Source organism: Diabrotica virgifera, chromosome 9 (assembly GCF_917563875.1).
Source record: "Diabrotica virgifera virgifera chromosome 9, PGI_DIABVI_V3a".
Taxonomy (NCBI): domain Eukaryota; kingdom Metazoa; phylum Arthropoda; class Insecta; order Coleoptera; family Chrysomelidae; genus Diabrotica; species Diabrotica virgifera.
In genome coordinates, this window is record NC_065451.1 from 187,896,776 (window position 1) to 187,924,104 (window position 27,329).

Here is a 27,329-nt window from a genome sequence, read left to right on the forward strand (position 1 = left end):
AATTACCACAATACTCCAGAGGAAGACGTTTATTACACCCGCTCAGGCACCAGGTGGTTTTCAGACTCTCGCCGACCTCATACTCATTTTCAGCGACCCCAAAAACCCCCGAGTAGTGAGTTTAAGCCAATTATATGATAAATTACCACAATACTCCAGAGGAAGACGTTTATTATACCCGCTGCAGGCACCAGGTAGTTTGCACACTCTCGCCGACTTCATATTCGTTTTCAGCGACCCCAAAAACCCCCGAGTAAGAAAATTGAGTCAATTTTTCCCGGTATTTACCGAGTTGCAAATTTATAATAATTGCCTATTTAAAATGCACTTTTGAAATGCTTTTTTCTCATGCAAAAATGCAGTTTCAAATTTCTTATTCATTACATTAGTTCACAAAATTTCCTGACCTTCTAACGAATCCAACGCACCAAACTGCATAAAATCCGTCTTACTGCTCTAAAAATCGACAGTAAGGCCTTTTTTGTGCTTCAATGCCTCAACTAAGGGCACTTTGCTGTAACACAAGATGGATCGTGGACAAAACGAGTCGTGAAATTGTGGCCCAGAAACTATAAAAGAAGCCGAGGACACCACCGACTAGATGAACCGACGACATAAAACAAGTAGCCGGAAACTGGCTACAAGCGGCCCAGTGTAGGGAACACTGGAAAGAACTGAGGAAAACCTATGTCTAGCAGTGGACTCTATTGGCTGACTGATGGTAACAATGTATGTTTTATCAACGTAGCGTATCTATTTGGCTACTCGAATTTGTTTTAACGCTTTCGATACTGCCGGCAATTTCACGATAACGAAAGCTTTCATGAAGTCATAGAATATCAATCTGATTGATCTATTATACTTAAAACACTATTCAGTTGGTGTTTTTAGAGCTTCTAGATTCTAGATATTCATTTCCTTTCATGATTTTATCCCAAGCAACAATTCTGTCGACTATATGAACATCGGATCTCCTTGTATAGTAAAAACGTTATGGTTATTTAAGGGGGACTATAAATATATGACCGATACCCATACACAGAATTTGTAGTTGGTTCTCGTATGATATCAAAGCTAGCCAACATGAAAAAACAAATTCTAGTTGTATTATTTGTTTTATTCAATGTCAACATGGACAATGCCCAGATATATACAGGTATGTAATAGAAAATATAAAACATTTTAAATTACTTAATGATTTATTATAATTATTAGCCACTTTTTAACTTGAAAGTATGGACTTCTACCATTTTTTATTAATCTTTTTGCATGGTTTGTATTTTTTTGTCGACATAGTGACGTTATTTATTTTTTTGTTAAGGTAGCTTAAATGCCTCGACAACTAAGGCCATTGGCATGGTAAGGTTGATTTAGCAATCAGATGTAATGAGTAGTGTGTGTTTGTGTGTTTTGAGTAAATGTCTTGTTACTTAGTAAAGTCAATTTCCTTGTATTTACCATTAAGTCTACTTTACCAATTTGTTTTGACAATTTTAAAGTAGGTAATTACATTTTTCTACGACCGTTTAAAAGCATGCTCATTATTCACTATTTTTGAATAGATAATAACACCCATTACTTTATTCGTGATTAAATACTTCATTACTCAGAGGGTCATTACTCACGGGTTGAAGTTAGATTCAAGTAATGCATGCCACATTTAATATAGGCCAAAACGGCAAATACGCGTACATTCTCAAAAAATTTTTGATAGTGTGTAAAAAATTTTGATTATCAGCTAAGTACTTTCAACACATAACGTGCCATCATCAGAGCTTCCTAAAAGGACATTTAAGATAAGATTTTTTTTATAAAAAAAATGAGTGAAAACCTTACGTCCTCTTATAAAACCTTCATAGAAGAGCAATTGCTAAACTGGGCAAAAGTCACAGATATCGGGTATAACAACCCCTTAAAATGAATAAATTCACATCTAAATTCTTTTATATATTAAAAAGACAACATGGCTGAGTCAAACCATTTTGAGCCCACGTGAACAGCTGAGGAAGACTGTCATTTATTAAAATTATAAAGAAGGATCCACAATCTTATGCGACCTCTATATTCATAAATAATAATTAAAATTAATTAAAAAAATTAATTAAAAAAACAGTCTTTACGGTCTTTTCCAATTTCCAATTCATTTAATATAGCTACTATTAGTCGTATATAAACTGCAAATAAAATTACTTAATCTTATTTAATACAATAATGACCACAAGGCAAGCAGCAAAAGCAGCAAGAGTAAGTCGTTGCCTCCGAAAAAACATATGGAAACTATCTGAACACGGAAAGCAAAATGAAAGTATACAAGACAACAATAACACCAATCCTAACATATGCAGAAGAGAAAAGGACCGATACAAGAAAGACTAAACAACAAATCAACAATGTCGAAATGAAAGTACTATAATCAATGGCGGGCATATCATTAAGAGACAGACAAAGTAAGAGAAGCATACACGAACAATGCAAAATTCAAAATATTAACTAACGGGTGGATAAAAACAAGGAGAAAAACTGGAACGAACATGTAAACCGAATGGGACCAGATAGATTAGATTAGAGAAACAGAATAAGAGGCAGACAGACAGGAGTAATCATAATAGCACGAAGAAGAAGAACAAGAACATGTTTGTCTGTATTAAAAATGAAGCTGAAATTCAGATTAGTCGGACCGTGTAGTAGAGGGGGAAACTAAAAATTCAAGCGTTCAAAAAATGAAAAATAGCATCAAAATATTTTAACTTTCTTCTTTATCTCCGTTTCTAGTTGATGGATTTTGATAATTTTTTTAATATCTGTTATATTTGCATACCTTACTAACATGCTTTCTTCTTCTTTAAGTTCCATCTTCTATCGAAGGTTGGAAATCATCATGGCAATGCGGACCCTGTTGACTGCCGCTCTAAATATCTCTGCACTACTGCATTCGAACCATTCCCGTAAGTTCTTAAGCCAGGATGTTCTTCGTCTTCCCACATTTCGCTTTCCTCGGATTTTGCCTTGCATAATAAGTTGTAATAATGAGTATTTTTGCCCTCTCATCACATGTCCCAAGTACTCAAGTTTTCGTCCTTTGATAGTTAGTATTATTTCCGGTTGATTTCCTATCCTTCTAGTTACTTCCACGTTCGACATTCTTTTAATCCATGATATTCGTAGGATTCTTCTGTAACACCAAAATTCAAAGGCGGCCAACTTATTAAAATGGACTTGTTTCAACGTCCACGCTTCCAAGCCATAAAGAAGAGTAGAGAACACGTAACATCGAAGCATCCTTAGGCGTAGTTCTAACCTTATATCCCGACAACAAAGAAACTTTTTAAGTTTAATGAATGATGCACGTGCTATTTCAATACGTGTCTTAATTTCTTTGGTTTGGTCTACTAACATGCAGTGTCTTAATATTATTATCTTAACTTTGTAAGTATTTGTCTTTACACTGGAAATAATTACGTTTTGGCAGAATATTTATAATTAAAAATAGATTTATAATTAAAAATTTAAACTTACTTGTTAGATTCAGTTTAAACATACCTGAAACCAGAAAAAAGTTGGTATTAAAAAATTGGCTTTAAAATTTTATTAAATTAATAATGTATTTATAACAATTTTACGCCACAAAAGATACAATGGAAATTAAAAACGTTTTTTACATTATTTTTGTATTGTATCACAATACACTGACCAATGTTAATATTTATCGAAAGTAGCAGCCTTAGATTTCAATTGTTATGTTTTAACTTGAATAATAACCCTGTAGGAAATATCAGCGATCAAATGTTAGTAAATAAATATGAAAAATTTCAATTTCAAGGGGCAATTCTACACGAAATTTATTATTTTTTTTATTTAAACAATGTAAATACACCTAATCTAAAAGATTAATCAGTATTTTTTCTTTAACCTAATTTCCCTAAAAATGTTTGTAAACTAGATGTCACCTGGTCCATCCTAGCTTTTTTTACATGAAATGCCCACTTCTTTGTTGTGTCTACACAGCACAGCACTGACTCTGCTTTTCACTAATTGCTCACGTCTTTGTTGCGGCTACAATACAATGCACAACACTAACTAAGCCCGGCACAACTTCACACATTACACGAGCTCGAACGGTTTAGTCCTCTTGAGCCTTCGCATCTGGTGTTCGTTGACAAGAAGCTGAAGTGCTTCATGGTTGGGATGCTTATGGAGCCTCTCTTCATGTCTCCTGGCGACTTTCTTAATTTCGTTTGGAATAGATTCGATTTTAAGATCTCTACGCAAATCGTCATTCCGTACATACCAAGGAGCACATACAATATTCCTTAATATTCGGTTCTGGAGCGTTTCTAAATTTCGGTAATTGCTTTTTTTGGTACAGCCCCATAATTGTAGGCCATATATCCACACCGGTTTCAATATCTGTTGGTAAATTAGTACTTTGTTCTGGATGGAAAGTTGAGAGTACCTACCTATTAGCCAATACATATTTTTGTACTTTATCTTCAACTGTTCAGTTTTCTTCTTAACGTGCTCCCTACATTTTAGTTTTACGTTGAGATTTAAAACAACGTTGTTGTTTAGGATAATTGGAAGATTATTGATTTTCTTGTTAGTGAAGTTAATATGAACTGACTTATGTTCATTAAACTTTATACGTCATTTTTTGAACCAGCCTTCTATGCCATTAATTGCATTTTGTAAGTTAATCGTAGATTCCTCTGTAGTTGCTCCTATTGTCAGGACTGCTGTATCATCAGCAAATGTGGCGAGTTGGATGTTTTCCCTCTCCGGAATGTCAGATGTGTACAATAGGTATAGTATTGGTCCAAGAACGCTACCTTGCGGAACCCCTGCATTTATTTGCTTTAACTCAGAGTACTACTTTTTCCAGTTTAATTCCAAATGTTCGCTGGTGTAGGTATGACTGCAATATTTCAACGAGTTGCATAGGAAATATTTTCTTTAGCTTCATTAACAGACCGACGTGCCACACTTTGTCAAATGCTTTTGCGATATCCAGGAATACTGCTGAACAAATTTTGTCCCCTTTAAATGCTTTCTCTATTTCAGTTATTATTCGATGGATCTGGTCAATTGTGGACTGTTTATCACGAAATCCAAATTGGTGTGTTAGAATAATATTTTTTTTGTTAAATTATATGGTTCATTCTTCGTAGTAGTAATTTTTCAAACACCTTTAAGATTATGGATAGTAAGGAGATTGGCCTGTATGATGTTAATTCATGGCTATCTTGTCCTACTTTGGGTATCATTATAACCTCTGCAGTTTTCCAAAGGATGGGAACATATCTAAGCTTAAAGGATGCATTTATTAGTATAGAAAGCTTTACTATGGCTTTTCTAGGTAATTTTTTTAGTATCTCACCATTGATCAGGTCAAACCCAGGTGCTTTTTTTGTATTGATGTTCTTGATTAATTTTTGAACTTCTTTCGTAGTAGTCAGTTGTATGTTAACATAATCAGTAGCTATTCGTTCATCGTCAACACGAGTTTCACCAGGGTTTGGTTGAAATATGTTTTCTAATTAATCAGCGAATGCATCCACTTTCTCTTTGGGATTTCTTGCCCATGTTCTGTTTTCTTTTCGTAAAGGAGGTATATGCTGAACTGGCTAATTTATCTTTTTGGCTGCCTTTCAGAGGGAGTGATCGGTGCATTCATCATCCGTTAGTTCTCTCAGGTACTTATTTATTGATTCGTTTTTAATTTTCGAGATTTCTCTTTGCAGCTGTTGTGTAAGCCTATTTAGCTTATTTTTATTTTCTGTAATTCGAGTTCTTTGCCATACCTTCCGAGCCATTCTTTTTTCCTGTATCAAGTCTCTAACTTCTTTGGGGTAATTGTTTCCTACTCTTTTTCTTTGGATTATAGGTGTGTTTACGCTGCCTGCTGGATGTTTATCATAGATAGCTCGGTTTATTGTTCCAATTGTTGTATGGTTTGAATAAATCCACTGAACTCAATTTTCTCATTCATTTCTGATTGGAAGTTTACCCAGTCCGTAAACTTATTGGTCAACGCGGGTTTCATTTCAGTGGTAATCATTTGCTCACTAATTGTTAGTAGAATTGGAGAGTGGTCAGATATAAGCTCCTCTACATCCTCTCCTTTTATAAAATTTGTTGCTACACCTCTGGAAATGTAGGAGGTCCGGGATTCTATTTTCATCACTTGGCCAGTAAGTGGGTTTCCCAGTAGAGTGCCATCTACAATTGTGTCCGGTCACATCATGCTGCAATTCTTTACCTTTAGGTGTTGAGAGTCTGGATCCCCAACTGGTATTTTTTGCATTAAAGTCTGCGCCAATTATGTATTTTTCACCCAAGGTTAACTACACGAAAAAATAATGACAGTTTTCTCTATAAACGTATATCCGCAAGTGCTTCATTTCCGAGATATGGGCTGTTGAAATTTTTATTTCAAACTATCAATTTTTATTGCTCTAAGACCGAATAAATTATGAAAATAAAATTTGATGAGTTTTATAAGGTAGTTATTTCGCATGTTTTGACATACAATTAAGAATTTTGTATTCATTTTTTGCGCGCCTACGGGCAATTTCAAATTAAAAAATATTTTATATTCCTCGTTTAATTTATGATAAAACACCCTGTATAGAACATTGTGAAAAAGTTTTATCTAAAATTTCATGTAGAATTCGAAAATAAAATAAAAAATATTAGGTTCTTTTTAAGGTGAAAAAGTTAAGTCTAGTTCCGGTATAACCGGAAGTGCTACATTCAGGAAATCGTCATTAAAAACCTACAACTACTTTGTAATTTCAGATTCTTAAAATTACTGTTCCGCCATTACTTTTAGTCAAAAGTTGTCGCGCAACAAGTGCCGGTTTAACCTAACTTCGGGCCCTGGGCACTGGATATTTAGGGGTCCCCTTAATTGTTATTCGTTGACAATTTGTTTTAACGAGAAAACGTATGTAGTAACTATAAATGTTTATTGTTAAATCCATACAATATATTTAAACAAAATGCAAGAGGAATAGCAAATGTTAAAAAATATTCCAAAAAATACATTTTTAACATAATAAAAAAACAGAAAGTTACACAAAACAATACATGACAAACAAAAAAATATATTCTAAAAAATAAATATGACAAAAATTAGATCACTTTTTTTCTTGATTTGGCATTAACAATCTATCATATAATACTATTACAATTCAGTTGCTCCAGGTCTTCATTTTATAAAATGCAATAATGATATGCGTCTATAAAATTTTCCTGACCCAAATTTGGCGTTAAATATATTTTTATTCTTTTTATAGGCGAAAAAGACCGCTCGCCTGACGCATTAGAAGTTGGTTTCGTCAAATAAACTTGTCGTGATGGTTAAAATGTTGGGAAATGTTTCCTTTACATATAAGATGACACCAAATGTTTCAAATGTTTATTCAACTTTTGGCATAAAGTTATAGAATGAGGTATTTCATTATGCAAGTTCTCTTTGGTTTCATCAATACCTTCTTTATATTTCACGCATAAAGTATTAATAATTATTATTGATGTTTTGACTGCTTTTTTATCTGCTTAGCTGATCTAACATATTTGTAACTTTTAATTCTCTTTAAAAGATCTTGAGTAGTATTGTCACATATAACTTTAAATACATAAATTCTGAATCTTTCTTGTCCCTTTAAAATTGTTTCACTTTCACCTGCTTCATCGAAAAATGTTTTTCTCTTCTTTGTCCTTTTAAGGTCAGTTGTATAGAATATGTTTGAGATATCCTCGTCTTCGCAAAAAAATATTTTTGGCTTCTAGTTCAATTTTGCTTAACATATTGCTTACGTCTCTAACAAATCTCAAAATAGATGTCATTAATTCTACTCCAATTGAGTCGTACAAGTCCACAGTTTCTTCACGTTCAAGTTTTGCTTGTTGCATTAATGCTAACATATCGTTCCAAAGTTTTTGTCCAAATCAGTGTCAATAGAGCTGTCTTAAAAATATCCGTTTTATTCTGCAGTGTTTGGCTTCAGTTTTAACTGCTGACTTTTCGTCCCTATTATTGCTAATTGGAAAAATAGGTTGGATGGATCCCTAATTTTTAAGTAAAGTATTTATAGCTTCAAAAGTTTCTGCAAGTTTTGTTTTCATCACTTCCAAAAATTCATTGCAAATTTGGTGAGACAGATAGCTAACTGAACCTTTTCATTTATTCGCATTCCGTTGTAAATGCTCGGCTAAGAAGTTATCTTTAGCCTAGTATACAAGACAACGTAAGTAATTTTCTTTGTGCCGACTCGTTAAATCCTCATTGGATCAACGGAAAACTAGTCCTTGAGAAGCAAGTAATTTGAGGCACATAGGGCAACAGTGGCTTAACCCACAATCCACAATTGTACCAAAACGCTTTTATTACATTAAAGTTAGTCCTTATTTAAGTATAAGAAAAAACTTAAATAAGGGATATCTATGTAATAAAAGCGTTTTGGTAAAATTGTGGGCTGTGGGTTAAGCAACTGTTACAGTTGCTCTGAGTGCCTCATGCTTTTTTAAGTCAGCGTCTATAACTCCAATGAATGATGATCTTGTTATTAATATAACCATAGAGTTCAGATGAAATTTACTGTCTTCGTGATATTGAAGCAAACTATTCAAATGTTTCCAGTCGGTACATCCAAAATCACTTAATTTTTTTTTTTCAATTGAAAATAATTTGCACAGGTAACAACAAACAGCTTTAACACTTGCGTCGTATATTAGCCGATTTCTCATTTTTTTGCCTTCATGGGGTTTTTCTCTATAAATGTTGCTTTCATTTAATTCTCTATAATAAGTTTTGTCTCCATCTTGATACATTTTTTTGCAATTTCCTAATGAATAACTAATTTTGATTTAAAAGTTATCACAGTTCTTAAAAAGTTATCAGTCTTAAAATCAGACCATTTCGAAATCGCAAGTATGTCGTCGTCTTTTTCTCTATTTCGGAAAATATGTAGATTATTTTGCGAACTTTACTTTTTTAACACCTTGACGGACACCTAAGTTTTTCAAAAATGGTCAATTTGTACAGTGCCCTTTTTGTCGATATTATTATTCAAAAGGATGAAATATAACTAGGGCGACCTGAAATTTTACTCCAAGTATTAAAATTTTACAGAAAATATTGTTTAAGTTTTAACGCTTATCAGCGTTCTGCCACAATATAAGACTAGTATTAAGTCTATCTTGGCGGAACGCTGATATGCGTTCGACGTCATACAGCGTTGTGCCTATTGTCGTTTTCAACCTAATACATGCAGTGACTCGACGTCTATCAGCGAAATATTTTTCATTAAGAAAACGTATTTAAATAAAGCAATATTTATTTAAAGAAACCAAAAAGACATAATGATTCTTAAAACGTATTCAGAAGTCAAAAATATTAATTTATATCAACATAGTTTACGCATAAAGCTAACTTATACAAAGATATCTAAAAAATTATTCTTGATTTTTTGTTATTTCGTGCCACTCTTCAAAACAGTCTGGACATAACGGAGGCTTCTGGGGACATCCTTTACATCTATATCCTGATTCTTTCCGTTGACCTTTTTTGGCACACAGTCTACACTTCAAAAACACTTTTTTCTTATTCGATTTTGCACTTGGAATGCCTGGATTTCTTTCAGGCCAATGATTTGCTAAGTTTGTTTCATTTGTGAAACATTCAGGCTCGTAGTTTGAATTTTCCGGTAACCTGTTATCATGTTTTTCTCGACGAACTAAATTCTTTGCTTCTAAACCTGGTGGTAACTTCAAATAGGATTTAATGAGACTGTCACGGAACTCTAAATATCTGTACGTCTTGGAATTATTTTTACAATATTTTCGGTATAAGTAGAAAGAGTTCCATACAGTTACATCTAATAAATGGAAAATTACCTTCTTATACCAACGTATCGTTTTCCTTGGCGTTGAATAAGTTGAGGTCATCTGATCACACCTGTCGATGCCTGACATATGACGATTATAAACATCAACTTCTTCAGGTTTTATTTTCTCATGGCCATATCTGTTTTTCACTTGTATCAATCGTGGGTGATTTCTTGTGGTGATAACAAGAACATCGCGCTTATCACGCCATTTGGAAACGTAGACATTCTTTTTACGCATCCAGAAATGTTCACCCTTCTTGAGTTTTTTCTTTATAAGTTCCTTGGGGTTATTCCTGCGATTTGACCGGAGAGTTCCATTAGTATGAGTTTTTAAGCTTAATAACTTTTCAGATAATATAGAACTATTATAAAAGTTGTCCATAAACAGTTCGTGTCCTTTCATGAGGTAAGGCTTCATCAACCTCATAACTATAGCTTCTACTTTTGTAGTTCCCACATCGGAAGCGTTTTGAATATCCCCACTATACATTTCAGTATTTAAAAGATACCCATCGGAGGTTGTCAGTTCATAAAACTTAATGCCGTAACGTGCCTTTTTATTTTTGAGGTAAACTCTAAATCCAAGCCTGCCACGAAAATGTAAGAGGGATTCATCTAAAGACAACTCTTTAGACGGTCCATAAGCATTGTGGAATTTGGCTATAAGCATGTCTAAGAATGCTTGAATCTTTTCTTTATGTTTTGCGGTTCTCGAAGAGCAATTTAAAGTTCTCAATATTTTTTCAAACCTTCTTCCTGACATAATGTAACTAAAAATTGGATGAAAGTACAATACATCTCCATATGAAAACAACCTGCGCATGTTTGAAGTTGTAATTTGACCCTGCAATAAACACAGTGCCAAAAATTTCTTCATTTCGTCGATAGTCACAGGTCTAAAACTATTATCTCGAGCATTCCTTGTTTTGGGTCTATTAGATCTTGTTAAATCTTCTCCATAATTGTTGGTACATTCCACCAAATAGCTCATTATGTCATCGGTAAATAGGTATTCAAAAACATCTTTTGGACTATCTTCTGCATTTAAATTAATTTTCAGACGATTAGTGGATTCATCAAAGTTGAAATCTGGTATATCTGCAGTTGTAAACTCCCATTCTGTATCTATGTCATCTGAAGAATCAGAATTTTGATTCTGCAGTGCTTGTAGGGGTATACTGTCTTGAGATTTCTGAATAATTTTCTGGGAATCCTGGTCCAATGCGTCGGGCTCTTCTACTTCACTTTCCTCTGGCAGATTATATTGCTGGGGATTGTGAAGAGTATTATTAGACGTCTCTACATTGGAGAGCTCGGGGAGTTCGTTTAAATCAGAGTCTTCACTTTCATCTGACTGCGAGGCAGACGACTCACTGGGTACATAGTTTTCATCTGAGCTGAACTCTCCCTCATAAGCAGCATCTGAGTTCTCTTCATCCGACGTAATATCGTCATACAGCTGAATCAACCGCTGCTGTTCTCTCTTATACGGGTCACGGTCCGCCATCTGAAAGCAAAATAATATATTTTAAATTATACATCCTACTATAATAACATAAAATATTAGGCACAAAAATATCACACTAAATAAATTTATTTTTTACTTACATTTTTCGAGTAAAACTCGTATTCAACCTAACCTAACCACGTGTTTTACTATCTGCGGCACAGTACAACACACACCGCATACTTCAATATAACTGGCGACGCTGTACAGCTTCGCGTGTGACTTAGCCGGTTAGATACTTTAAATGGGTGGGGTGAAATAGAGAGGTGGAATTTACCAGACGGGTAACAGATTGGAAGGTATAGATAGGTATTCTATGACAGTGGCTTACGTGTTACCATGTATTTATATTATAATTATAACGCGGTACAGCGTTCTGCCACGATATTAGATTTTGTTAAGGACGCTTCACAGCGTTCTGCCACAACACAATTTTAAAAAAAGACGCTGCACAGCGTCTCTGTCCATCAAGGTGTTAATAATAACAGGAACGGGTCCCTACGGTCCTCTCCGCGGCCCGGGCCCCTGGGCTTCCACCCCAATCGCCCAGTGCATAAACCGGCACTAAGCGCAACATCCTGTATAATGTATTATAATATTATAATAGACCATTTAATATTTTAGCTAGGCGTCTACCACGAGCTTCAGTAGATGAGCGATCTGCAGATCAAGGAAAAGATTACGTTGTATATTACTTTGGATATGAACATCAGGTAATCATTTTATCAAGTTATTTGGGGGAAGAAGCTTCCAATGATGTTTACCATTTTATATTAACCAATCACCAATATAATGTTGTTTTTACCCATTTTACAACATTAAAATGTGAAAACCCTGAATTATCTATGTCTGTCTGTTCGTTCGTAAACACAACTCCGCCGTTATTAGCACATACAGAGTGAGTTTTATGTAGGGAAACACTCAATTATTTTGAAAACGCCTTGCACGATTTTTATAGATTTTGGTAGGTAGGGGTTTTCTAATGCGGCCGATATTACAGTGCTAATTATATTGTTGTCAGATCTTCCGTTTTTCTGCAAATCTAATGAACTTTCTTATTTCAAATGAAATACCCTATATATTTTTTGCGTTTTGAAGTCCTTAAGAAATACTGATTATTTTTCATGTTATATTCTCTATACCTAAATGCCATAATTTCGGAGGTATTGCTACATTTATTAAAAAAGAAATTTTAAACAAATTATAAAAATCAATTTTTTCGGCCCGAATAGACATTATTTTAGGTTCTTTGGATCATTGGGAACAAAAACGGTATTTTGTAATTTTTCTCTAAAGTTAATCGTTTTCGAATAATAAACAATTTAATCTGAAAAAAATCGAATAATGACGAATTTCAAGGTTCAAAAAACAAGTAAAAAATATAATTTTTGAAATTACAAACTACCTAAATCCAAGCCCAACTCTTCTTCTAATAGCTTGCTATAAGATTTTTTGGCTCGTTTTATTCCAAAACATTGCTTTTTAATTTTTAATGAAGTGCTTATGAGAGGAGGGGCGATCGGGCTGCATTAACAACTAAAAAACAATATTTTAAAATGAAACAATCTCAAATTACTTATCGGTAGCTGATAAAATAAGGCTTGAACTTGAATTTGGGTACTTCGCAGTTTCAAAAATAAAATTGTTAATTTGTGTTCTTGAACCTTGAAAATCGTCATTATTCGATTTTTTTCAGTTTTAAATTGTTCATAACTCGGAAACGATTAATTCTAGAGAAAAATTACAAAAGATCTTTTTTGTTCCCAATGGTCCAAGCAACCTAAAATTGTATTTATCCGGGTCAAAAAATTGATTTTTATAATTTGTTTAATTTTTTTTTAAATAAATGTGGTAATAATTCCGAAATTATGGCATTTAGTTATAGGGAGTATAACATGAAAAATAATCAGTATTTCTTAAGAACTTCAAAACGCAAAAAATATACAGGGTATTCCATTTGAAATAAGAAAGTTCATTAGATTTCCAGAAAAACGGAAAATATGACAACAATGTAATTAGCACTATAATATCGGCCACATTAGAAAACCCCTACCTGCCAAAATCTATAAAAATCGTGCAAGCCGTTTTCGAGATAATTGAGTGTTTCCATACATAAAACTCACTCTGTATAAAGTTACCAGTATATTTGCTTATTTTCAATGAAAACACTTTAATTTCTAACAAGCGAAAGTTTTGCTTTAAAAACAAATAAATAATATCAAAAATTAAACTTTATTTGGACCAATAAACTTTATTGGAACCAAACTGAAATATAAGAGGGCTCTTGTTTCGTTTTAATACAACAAAATTATTATTTATTTATATTGCTGCTGCTCCTATTCTGAGTATGTGGAACAATTTTTCGTTGGAATTTTACCGCACTGGACAGGCGAGAAGTGAGATGCTCTTAGATCTCCCTCGGCCTTCTTTGCTCTAATAGTTCGTTGGTTTTCAAATTTTAGAAATCACGAAGGTATTACCAGAAAACTAGTGGCAATAAAATTTTGTTTTTAATATTATTTAATTACATATATTTTATTAAAACAAAACTTTCCCTTGTTTTTAGCAGAAATTGCTACGACCCCACACCATCATGTATATGACTCACCCATTTCCTTGCGTCCCGCTCAAATTGACACATTTTTGAAATATACACTGTTTTGTATGTACTTAACTTATCTTATCTTAATCTGACGATTTCGATTTTTCATTTTTCTAAGGATAGATTTTTTTTCGAACCCACCTTAACGAACTCCTCTTAACGTATTCATCATCATCATAGTCATTAACATCTTAGTAGATGTGTTGTGGTTCATAATTGGGCAGCTCGGACAGTTTGATTGATAATATTTCTCCACTGGTCGCGGTCATCAGTTACATGTATTGCCTCAGTATACTGTTTGTTGAGAAGCTTTTTAGTAATGTCCGCCCATCGCTGTGGAGATCTTCCGCGTTGGCGTTGAGTCTGAGGCCTTCCTTGAACCACCAACCGCTCCATTTTGTGATCACTTCGATGGATATGACCAAAGAACATTAAAATTCTAGAGTAAACGGTACTGGAGAGACGCTGATCCGGTTTAATTTCATCCAGAACCGAGTTATTTGTACGACGAGCCGTCCATGAAATTCGAAGCAGGCGTCTCCATGTCCACATTTCAAATACGTCGTCTATCTGATTCTTTGACTGTCCATGTCTCGCATGCATAGTAAAATATGGAAAAGACCAGAGTTGAAACGAGTCTCTTTTTGTTTGTCATAGTAATGTGACGATCACGCCAGACCCCGTTTAGTTCACTCATTGCTGCTCTTGCTAGTTGAATGCGTCTTCTAATTTCGGGTTCACAACTGCCTGTGTTGTTAACTAGAGCTCCAAGATATATCATAGATGAGACTACCTCGCATCCCGCAATAGTTTGGGTTTCAGGAAACTGTTGTTGGCGATCAATAACCATGATTTTGGTTTTGTTGTAGTTAACCATGAGTCCAAATTTAGCACTTTCTACCTCGAGTTTTTTTAATAATTCAATAATTTCTTCTGGAGTAGAAGCTAGAAGTGTAGTGTCGTCTGCGAAACGCAAGTTAGATATCTTAACACCACCTAGGTTTACTCCTCCCTCCCAACCATCCAAGACTCTGCGCATTATGAACTACGAATAGATGTTAAATAATAAGGGAAATAAAACGCATCCTTGGCGTACTCCCTTCTCCAAAGTGCATTTGTCAGACAGGTATCCGTCCATTCAAATATATGCCAGGTTATCTTGGTACAGTTTGCTAATAAGGTGAGTCAAGTGTTTAGGCACACCCATTGTCGTCAATATGTTCCATAGTTTGTCCCATCTAACATTATCAAAGGCCTTTGTATAATCGACGAAACATATAAATATCAAGATCTGGTATTCTCTGGCTTTTTCTATGATGTTTCTTACATTAAGGATTTGTTCTCTAGTACCTCTGCCCTTTACAAATCCAGCCTGCTCAGGTGCTATTTGCCAACTTATGAAGTTTTCTAGACGCCGTTGCAGTATGTAGAGGATCACCTTACTGGCGTGTGATATTAGAGCTAATAGCCTGTAGTTGTTAGAATTATTTGTTGAACCTTTCTTATGAAGAGGTATGATTATGGTCTTTCTCCAATCCTCAGGCCAGACGCCTGTGTGCCATATTTCATTACACAATCGATGTAATATTTTCACTCCACATTCCGGAAGATGCTTCAAGACGCCTGCAGTAATGAGATCATATCCTGCTGCTTTGTTTAAGTTGTTAGTCTTTTTAAAGCGAATTCCACCTCGGAAAAAAGTATGTCAGGTTCAGATTCAAAACTAGTGTGGTGTGTCTCTGTTGAAGGAGAATGGAAAGTGGAGGTCTGGCAGTCAGGTACAAACGGGGTGTCCGCTGGCATCTGGTCCGTATTGGCGTATAAAGACAATACGCCCTCCAAACATCAATAACCTTGTCCAAATCCGTCTGTACATTACCTTCATCATCTTTGATAGACTAAGATTTCTGCTTGAATTTACGTGTGAGTAGTCTGACTTTATCAAAGAGTTCTTTGGTGTTATTTGTGTCGGCATGTAGTTGAATTTCTCTGCAGATTTTCTCTATATGCTTGTTTTTGTCTCATCTACAAGCAGCCTGAATAGCTCTAGATAGCTGTCGGTACTGGGAATTCCTGAGAGGGTTCTCGATTCCAGCAATTTTAAGTTTTCTACGTTCTTCAACGAGGTCAAAAGTATCTGCAGACATCCACACTTTTTTTGGTCCGGTTAAGATGGCATTAGACTGTGCCTCGCAGTCAGCCAAGGTCTGTATCAAGGTATTTTTAAAAGATAACCAAATCTTTTCGGAATCATGAGTGGCGATAGTTGGTAAAATATTTTCGAATGTTTCATTACATTGGCTTTTAAATTGTTATGTATCTTTTATTTTTGATATCCTCTTATTTCGGATCCTAGCACATGCCTTGAATTTTTGCTTTAGCGTTGCAAAAAGAAGTTGGTGGTCAGAGCCGCAGTCAGCGCTGGTCGTATTTTACATTGGCTAATAGATGTTTTCCAGCGATGTTTAATCATTATGTAATCGATTTGATTTCGGTGTCGTCCGTTAGGTGAGATCCAAGTGTCCAATCTTCTGGGGTGGTGCTTATACATAGAGTTCATTATTGTCAAGTCATTGTCAACGCAGAACTGGATAAGGCGGTCTTCCCTTGAATTACGTTCACCTATTCCATATCTACCCACAATATAACTATTAACGTATTAAGAGCCAATATATGGTAGAGGTACATTTACAGGGTACAAGATTTCTCACCATGTGACAATCTGACGTGCTCGAGTAATTACAAAAATCCCCGCTTGGGCTCCCCACCATTAATAATTCAATTCAAAGTTTTATTTTTAATAAAAATTAAACTTTTATTAAGACCAAGTTTCTTGTAACGCCTTCGTGGTTTCTGTTATTTACAAACCAGCCGAATGCTGAAATCAAAGAAGGCTTGGGGAAGTCTATAATTTACAAAAATTATAGACACAGCCACATTATTTGCCACAGCGCACAGCGTGGCAAAAATTCCAACGAAAACTTGGTCCCGATACTCAGTTAGTATTAAGACTAATAGAAAATAATAATTTTGCTGTAAAACGAAACCGAAAGATGTCTTATGAGGGGTATAGAATCAAAACACGCTTTCTCCAAAATTTTCGTTTGTGACAAATCGCTAAAAACAAGCCATTACAGTTATCACACGGATTTAAGTTTCATATTATAGAATTTAACCGTAGAAATTGATATTACATAATGAGTAAAATCCACCTTTCGTCAATAATTAAAAAATTGGCATTTTCGTTAGGAGAAAGCGAGTTTTGAAGCAAACTTTTGCAGAAAGCAAGTTTTGGAACCAACTCGTTAGGAGAAAGCCAGTTTGAAACAATTCCCTTTATTGGAGATTGCATTTTACAACTTTTGTTTTTTGTCGATTTTAATAGAACAAAAGCAATTAGTTTGATAGTGGTACAACAGATCTTATACTACATTCGCTCTCGCGAGATTTTTTTTGACACTGACGTTAGTAATTTCTTTTTTGAAAAATTCAGTTGTCAGAAGTGACTGGAAATTACTACAAAACCAACGCACCTGCTCATATTATATATTATTAATAGTAAACAGACATAAAAATAACATAAACCTTACGCCAATCAATATTTATTTATTTAAACCATTATAATGTATTGGTAGCAAATGAGAAAATTATTTATTGTACAAAATAAAAATATTTTGTAGAAATAAACTTCACAAAATTTTATGAGATTAGTAGACACTCCCACTATTTCTAATAATTCTTCTTTTTTTAATGAAAGATTAAGTTGATTTGAGTTGATTTGAGTTGATTTTAGCAGTTAACAGTGTGAGGTAGGAATTTTTGTGTTGTAGGTTTCCTATTCCGAATGTCTCAAAAAAAATCTCGCGAGAGCGAATGTAGTATATCAGTTCCAATGACGGTATAGTTCTTGGAAGATCATGCCTAAAATCCGTAATTTTCCCAACTTACTGGTTTTTTTTCTACCATTTTCCCATTCATTTTGCATTGGTGTTCTTTTCCTTGCCTTTTTACCAGGTCCTGCAGGAGTCACTTGAACATCTATTACGAATATAAGAAAAATATTACTGTAATGCTACTTATTTTAAAAGGAAAAACTATTCAAATAGTTAGTTAAAAAATTAATAGTTAATAAAACAAGTAAACAAACACTGATGTTGCATTAGGCAAATAGAGTGATTCAATCTGTGTGGGTCCCCTCCACTAACTGTACACGCCTCCTATTGATCGGTTGGAGAAAAACGGGTTTCACGCTGAACTGTCATAGGAGAAAGACGGGTTTTATTCAAAAGTCTACTTTTAACATTGAATTTATATTGGATAAAGCTAATTTTGAGTCAAACTAGGTATGGATTCCTGTAGGCTTCAACAAACAGATTCAGAAAATATAAACAACTCAATTTCGGCCATGGGTGAAGAAAGCGAGTTTTGATTCTATACCCGTCATATTTCAGTTCGTTCAGAGAGCGCCATAAACAGCCTTACTGGTTTCAAGCTCCTTATGCGCTCTTTTGGCAATTTTCCATATTATGAATTTAAATACGTAAATAATCGATTCCGTGTACTAAAAAAAAGTTGATTAATAACAAGCTGAAAATTTGGTAATAGCTTAACTGGTGTCAGGTCGGACAAACTTTGATGTACGAGAACACTGGAATAGTTTTTATTCCAGTGTTCTGAAACAATGGAACGGAAAGTTTTAATTGTGGAACAGGAACTTCCCATTGATTTGTTACCCTGTCATTAAACTCTTATGCCAAAATCACACTGCTATTTACCACACCATATAATTCCTGTCATTTGACATTTTCTACGTGTCGGACTTATTAAAATCCTTAAGATATTTTTCGGACCAACATTTTTTCATATATTATATAAAGTTTGCTATTGAATAAACTTAAAAACAAACAGCTCATTTTCACAATCATAAACTTGTCAGGAACGTTCCACAATTTAAACTTCTCCTGTTCCAGTGTTCCCGTACATCAAAGTTTATCCGACTAGACAGCGTTAAGCTATTAACAAATCTTCAGCTTTTAATCAACTTTTTTTGGTATGCGGGATCTAGATCTATAAAGAAAGTTTTCGTTATAATAATGTTTTTATTACCTTGTTTACCTTTATTAACTTGTTTTTGATATTTTCAGTTATCTTGGTTAAAAGCCATGCAACATTGTAAAGCTCATCAAATGGATTTAGTTGCTATTAAATCGAAGGAAGAAAACGATTACATCCTATCTCGGCTGGAATGGGATCGTAAGTGATTTTTTTGTAAATACCAAATATATGTACTGTTATGATCAACTTTTTATTACTTTTATATCAATTAATCTTTATTTGATTACTACAATTAATTATTTACTCAATTATCCAATTGTCACACATCATATAAAAATATTAAGAAAACATCTCAGGGTGCCTTTTTATAATACAAAAAAATATCTAAATTATCTTATGTTATACTTATCTTCTCTCGTGGTTTCAGTATCTCTTAGTTGGTTCTAATCGGGAAAAAATATTAGGAAAAGGAATTAAATAGAAATATAAAATAAGCATACAGAATTGTCTTTTATTATCAAAATCAATACTCTAAAAATTGATCAAATTAAAACCTGTGGACACAGCTGTCCGAATGAAATTTTTATCACTCAAATTTATTCTAGTTCAAATAACAATTTATCGGTTTGTTCCCGATGACTTTGATAAGACAAGCTAAACAAACAAATTTAGGTAATCGCAAAATTACTTATACTTCCTATTTAAGTTTTGAAATATTGGAATCTTAATTCATATGCTTTTACTCAAAATTTTAGTTTCCGAACATAAAAATATCTTTCACATAAATTGACTGACCTTTTGCTTCACTCACTCTGACGTCTTCTCTTGACCCAAAACAGCTCTCCCTTGTTGACTATGTTAGGCTACCCATCAAAGCCCTCTCCGTTCTCAAGTTTCAATCTAGCAGCACACCAGCACCAATTCTCCAACAAAAACAAACTCCAAAAATTCTCTCCTCTCCTTCTCATAATAATACAGAATCAAAGAGGTATTTCGTCTCAATTTGATCTGTCTCTCGTTCCACTTTTCAGCTCTATTCTCCACTATCAAACACCCACTGGTACTTGCTATCTAACTATCCACGAAAAGGTTTACTGCTCTTCAGCGATGCCAATAACATAATAATCTTTTCTTTCTCAAACTGTCTCAACTTTCAAGCTTCTCTTTCCCCATTCCAAATTTCCTAGCCAATCAGAAACATTTATCTCTCCACCTTCCTCTCTTTTCATTCGAAAACAAACAGTCATTCTTTCAAAAATATCCCTACCATCATAATAATTACTTTCGGGGGATTCTACAACATTTACTCGGGGTTAAACAAAAAGAGATTAAAATTCCAAACTTTCTTTTAAACTATTTTTCTAGAAACTAATAATTACCTCAACCTGTTGATTCTACTTTTCCCGTAATAAACAATCTTTTTACATTATGATCCTAAACAAATCTTCCTTTCACTTTAATTACTCACAAAAGTCTTTAATTCTTCATCGAAAGGCTCATTAAAGGAGAGACACACTTACGTGCAAGCTAACTTCTAATAAATATTTACAAGTCAATATACAGGGTGGATCAAATTTATGTGCCCGTGTTATATAAAAAAATAAAATTTTTATTCTATCTTTGATTGATAGATTGATCCACAATAGTACATATTTCATATTACAGTAAAACCTGTCAATAATGGCCACTAAAAACTATTGACTCAGGCGCGGATCTAGAAATTCATAATAGGGGGGTCAGACTTACCTCAAATATTATATTTTCCAGATTTAGTCATACCTACGACTCACACTTACTCTAACGATAAAATACACTATATTTATAATCCCAGATACCTATAGTATCAAAAATATTGAGCTCTGATGGGACTCTTTCCGTATTATCAAGCCGTAGTTGCAAGTAAAATAAAACGGAATTATCATAAATACATTTAATATTAAATCATTATTAATATACACAATTTTAAATATGAAGTGACAAATGTGACAAAAATCTTTATCTAAGGTCGGGAATAATATAACAATAAAGACAAATATATTATTATAATGGTTTCTACAAGTTGTGAATAAAGTAACTATAAACCAGATTTACGGAAAGCAAATAGATACGCTACTAAACACAATTTGTGATACTGGGAACAGTTTGGTTTAACAATACACATAAAGAAAACAAAACTAGGTTATCCTAGTTTATCTAAGAAAACTTACGGTTATCAGTAAGAAATGTAAAGTCATATTAACAAGAATCCAGATAAAAAATGAAGATACTGAACAAATGGACAAAATGAAATACTTAGGAGTCTGGATTAAGGAAAATCTAAATATGCAATCAGAAATTTAATCAAGAATAGACCAATCAAAAGCAGCCTTTTTGAAGATAAGTAAATTACTAAGTATGAGTAACCAAAGACTCAACTTGCAACTAATATATCGAGTGGTAAAAGGTCCACTCTACTCTATTCTTCTTTTAAGCTACTGAACCTTGGACTGCTAATGTTGACATAATTAGAAAGTTGGAGACTTTTGAGATTTGAGATGTGTTTTCTTAGAAAAATTTTGAAAATAACATGGACTGATCATATTATGAACGAGATGGTGTTGCAAAAATCGGAGGAGACAGAGAACCTTTGACCACCATAAAAAGGAGGAAAACAGCATATTTTGGGCAAATACTTAGAAATGATAAATACGATTTGTTATAGCTAATTATGAAGGGTAACATCGAAGGAAAAATCGGTCCTGGCAGACGACAAATGCCCTGGCTAAAATCATTCGCGACTGGATCGGGTTTAACACACAGACGCTTTTAAGAAAAGCAGAAGATAGAGACGAATTTGGAATTCGTCAAATGATGGCATAAATGAATATTATGTACGTTAGAATGGTACAAAAACAATGAATTAACTTTGAGTGACAGAATAATAGTAAATAATAATGATATCTAATAAAAACAGTCTCGCACAAAATGCAGTTAATAAAATATAATGCAATAAAATAAATATAAATATACACTTATACAATACAGTTTATGAACTGCATTATGTCGGTTTGAATCTTTCGTTTGGACATATTCACTATTAATAATTAATGAATAATTATTAGTCAACCCTAGCAAATACAATTCACGAATATTAATCTCACTGGTCACTTTTTTCCAACTCGAGGTGTTAAGATTAACGTTTCTGCCATCAATGGGTAGGTACGCGCCCCTGGATTATTTATTAAAATTCAAATTTTTATATCTTTATTATACCTACCGGAAATTTGAAACGTGACTTTTCATGAGGTAAGGTTTATACCCAGTGTACATAATGTATTTGCATTTTAAGATATCATTTCTGTTATTCTTTGAATTGAGAAAAATATTTCAGTTGTTTATGGCTCCATCTGTCTGTACCCAAACAAATGCGGCTTCAATTTATTTTTTAGAAAAGGCTGGTTTTATTAGATTTTATTGCTTCTTTCAATAATTCTTTGGAAGCGGTTGTCGTTTAATTTAGTGTTCTACTGATGGCTTAAAGTTTAGAGTTGACAGAAAAAAATAATAAATAATAAAAAATACTTATAGACTAAATACAATAGGGGGGTTTATAGACCCTTTGACCCCCCCGTATCCGCGCCTGACCGCTATATAAAGGTGTAAGCTATTCCCAGGTTTTGTAGTCCATAAATACATAAAAGGTGATTGGAACTTGGTTTACTTTATTAATTAAAGTAAAAATAATTCTATACTAAAATCACAATAAAGATTCACTAGAAATAAAGAAACCAAAATATGTTAAATGTTACGAGAAGCACTACCGCATCATGATAAACTAGTTTGGACTAGGCCAAACGGCCATAATGATATGACGCCATAATGATATGACGTCACGATCAATGAGGGAGCGTTTTGGGCTGGCTACTATAATTTGAATCTTCTCTCGATTTTATTCATCTTTATGGGCCAAACGAAAGACAAAACAACTTTTTTCTTTGATATATATTTTACATTATGTTCTCCTGTGATTTATAGCATTCATTCATATTGTTCATTTTGTTTTATACCATAATCTGTATTAGTGTACAAAAATGATAACGTTTTAGATGGGTAATCTGAGATGCATTGTTGGCATATATTCCTAGAGTCGCCAGTTGGTATTTTAGTACCTGGGTTAACAGAATACTTGATTTTTAAAAAGAGAGAAACTCAACTTATTACCTACAAAAGTGGACAACATTAATCCCAAATAGACTACTACATGATAAGGAAAGAAGACATACGTGAATGCAAGGACTGCAAGGTAATAGTTAGTGATACAGTAAGCCAACAACATAAGCTGCTTGTTCTGGACATCGAAGTAAAAAGCGAAACTAAACAAAAATATTGGAGAGGACCACAAAAAATCAAGTGGTGGATGCTATAAGATGAGAAAGAAGGTCTATTCAGGAGAAGAATAGTAGAAAAAATATGTTGGAACATGAAAAGAAGCCCTAATACAATTTGGAGCAAAATGGCCAGTAGTATTAGAGATACTGCTATTGAAATACTTGGGAAAACGTCAGGAAAAAAGTTTGAGGATAAAGAGACTTGGTGGTGGTCAAACGACGTACAAGGAAAAATAAAAGAGAAGAGAAAATGATATAAAAAGTGGCAAGAAACCAGATCCGACACAGATCTTCAAAACTATATGGTGGCGAAAAAGGAAGCGAAAGTAGCAGTAGCAAAAGAAAAAAGCAGAAGCGTATTCAAACCTATACGATCAACTTGATACCAGGGAAGGCGAAACGAAGATATATAAAATAGTCAAATAGAGAGCAAAGAAAGCAAAAGATTTTAATCAGATTAGATGTATCCGAGATGAAAATAATAAAATACTAGTTCACGAAAGGGATGTCAAAAAAAGATGCAGAAAGTACTTTGATAGCTTATTAAATGAAGAATTTGACAGACAGCCTGTAGAGTCAACGGATACAGTAGCAGCAATGGTCACCAAAATAACAAACGTGGAAGTGGCTCAAGCGCTTCAAAAAATAAAGAAAGGAAAAGCGGTAGGACCAGATGATATTCCTGGGGAAGTATGGAGAGTATTGGGAGAGACAGGAACAAGGTGGCTAGCAGGCCTATTTAATAGAATTGTGGAAGTTGGACAAATGCCAGACGAATGGAGAAGCAGTATACTAGTACATATTTACAAAAACAAGGGAGATATACAACAATGTACAAACTACAGGGCTATCAAACTGCTTAGCCACACCATGAAAATATGGGAAAGAGTAATTGATAGACGGATACGTGAAGAGACCGAAATATCCGAGAATCAATTTGGCTTTATGCAAGGCAGATCAACAACAGATGCAATTTTCATTATAAGGCAGTTGATGGAAAAATACAGAATTAAAGAAACAAACGCTCATATGGTATTCATTGATCTTGAGAAAGCATAATATGATAGAGTCCGTCGAGAGATTCTGTGGTGGGGACTCAATAAGAAAGGAGTCCCTGGTGAATATGTAAAGATTGTGAGGGATATGTATGAGGGAGTAACGACTAGTGTTAGGACAGGTGTGGGCGAGACTGATAAATTTCATGTGAAAGTAGGATTGCACCAAGGCTCTGTGCTTAGTCCGTATTTATTATCATTAATTTTGGACCAGATAACAGCGAAAATACAGGGTAACATTCCATGGTGCTTAATGTATGCTGATGATGTCGTGTTAGTAGGAAATAGTGAAAGAGACTCAAAACAAAAACTGGAACAGTGGAGGCAAGCTCTGGAGGAAAAAGGTTTAAAACTTAGTAGGACAAAAACAGAGTATTTGGAATGTTCATTTAAAGATGTATTTACTACAAATAAAATGGTATCTTTGGATGGTGAACTGATTGTAAAAAGCCATAGTTTTAAGTACCTGGGATCGGTATTACAGAGTAATGGACAAATAGATGGAGATGCATGCAGTAGAATTAAGGCTGGATGGATGAGGTGGAAAGAAGCGAGTGGTGTGTTGTGTGACAGAAAAATTCCAATGAAGCTGAAGGGAAAATTCTATAAAACAGCCGTTAGACCGGCTATGATGTACGGAACTGAATGTTGGGCAGTGAAAAAGAAGGAGGAACAACGAATGCATGTGGCGGAAATGAGAATGCTTAGATGGATGAGTGGAGTGACAAAGAAGGATAAAATTAGAAATGAGTATATTAGGGGAACTCTAGGTGTGGCATAGGTTAAGATGGTTTGGTCATGTTCAACGTCGAGTCGTTAATCACCCAATACGAAGAATAGCTGAAGTGCAGATTCCTGGAAGGAGTAGGAGAGGAAGACCAAAGAAGACCTGGGTGGAGACGATAAGGCAGGACATGTTGGTAAAGGGGATTAACATTGATATGACCCAAGATAGAATTGTGTGGAGAAATAAAATTAGGGAAGCTGACCCCGCATAGGGATAAGGCAAAGAGAATGATGATGATGATGTTAACAGATTACTTGATTCGTTGTCGACATTCATTTCACTCATTTCATCGTTCCCCGTTACAGGTCGTTCTAACCACATTCCGGTATAAATAGTTCACTATTTATACCGAGCAGAACAGACGTTTTGAAACCGTATAGTGTATTTTGATTTATAGTATTGTTTTCAAATTTAAAATTGTATGCAAGTTTCCTATTGAAATTTTTATTATTTTTTTAATTTACAGTAGGACATGATAAACGCAACTTCTGGTTTTGGACAGCGGGAACTACTTATCCAAACAACAAATGGGCATGGTTGTCAACGGGAGAACCAGTTAATTATACTAACTGGGAACCCACTCAACCTGATAATGCTGACGGCTACGAACATGTTCTCCAGATTAAATACAGAAAGGGGTTAGACCTTTTATGGAACGACCTCAATCAGGAATTCCGTCTTCATCCACTTTGCGAGGCTAGATCTACCTTAGCGGAAGTCGAGAAATTTGAAAAAAGTTGCAATCAGTCAGTACCTTTGGATTTATCAAAATTGGAACCAATGACCTTTAAACAAACTACATTTTTTTAAATACTTTGGAATATGTTTGTGAATTGTTTGATAAATTATTGAAACTGTTTGCTGTGGATAATCTTAATCAATACAGTCTGTTGTAGCATATAAGTTTTATTATTTCGTTTATATCCTATACATAACCTAACCATTTCCTTTCCATTTTCCTTTTTTAGTATATACATAGAAAAACAGGGTGTTATTAAATAAGTATGACAAATTTTAAGGGGTAAAATGACACACTACATGAAAAAATAATGACATAAAAACAAATTGTAACTATTTCCTGCGTAGGATGTGGCGGCAATTTTTATTTATAAACAATTTAGTGTCAAAAACGACATTTTTTCCTTTTTATTCAAATCAAAGGAAAACAGTGAAACTTATGGTTTTTTTCGTCTTTGAGAGCATGGAAAAAGCTTTAAAATGGTGTACTACAGAGTTTGATATACTCATTAATTGCTAATATAATTGCGAAAAAATTCGAAATGGCAAAATAGCTATTTGTATAACAAGGGAGGAAAGTGCTACTTTTCCTCCCGAGAATGAAGTTGGGCAGTAGGAGGGCAGTAATCATTCAAAGGAGAAAAAGGCACTTTACTCCCATGTTATACATATGGTTTTTCCACCTTCCTCAAATAACAAGTAATTTTTTCATTTTTACTTAATTTATATATTTATGTAACTAACCAACAAAATTTATTAGAACTAAAACTAACAAGTAGGTACAAGATAACTGTCAACTGTCAAATATAAGTCGAATTATTAATGTAAACATTGTTAAATCAAAATAACAATTTACTGTTTTTTACCATTCTGCAAAGTACAGGGTGTTTTATAAATAAACGTTAAAATGTATAAATACGTACGTAATAGAAAATAGATATTGTACAGGGCGTCAATAAGTTATATTTCATGAATGAAATGCCATTAACGTCACTTTTACTTTTCCTCCCTAGGGAGGAAAAGTACAACTTTGCTCCCTACAATCAGGTCCGGAAAAGTATACTTTCGGTAGAGGTAGGTGGAAAAGATAATTTCGCCGTAACTATTGTAAAAATTAGTGAACAAGTTTGAAATTTTTGTCAAAAATAAGGATTCTTTAGTGCTTAATATGTGATAAAAATTTCAAAGCGACTCATTCAATTGTTTAAATTTTATGTAAATTGTTTTTCCCAGAGAGCTTTTTTTGCAATAACATAAGTCAGAAAAAAATTATTTTAGAACCATTCTACAGGTGTCAAATAAAAGAGCATACGCTGAACTTTCAAACT

The 27,329-nt window shown here is 34.0% G+C and overlaps 1 protein-coding gene across 1 annotated transcript; it reads left to right on the top strand.

Moving 5' to 3' along the window:
• Positions 1–1,006: 1,006 nt before the first annotated feature.
• LOC126892597 (perlucin-like) lies at positions 1,007–26,166 on the top strand. The gene is made up of 4 exons (XM_050662164.1): positions 1,007–1,156; positions 12,022–12,110; positions 19,144–19,252; positions 25,730–26,166. The coding sequence occupies exons 1-4, from the start codon at positions 1,063–1,065 to the stop codon at positions 26,071–26,073; spliced, it is 636 nt and encodes a 211-aa protein (XP_050518121.1). The 5' UTR covers positions 1,007–1,062; the 3' UTR covers positions 26,074–26,166.
• Positions 26,167–27,329: the final 1,163 nt, after the last annotated feature.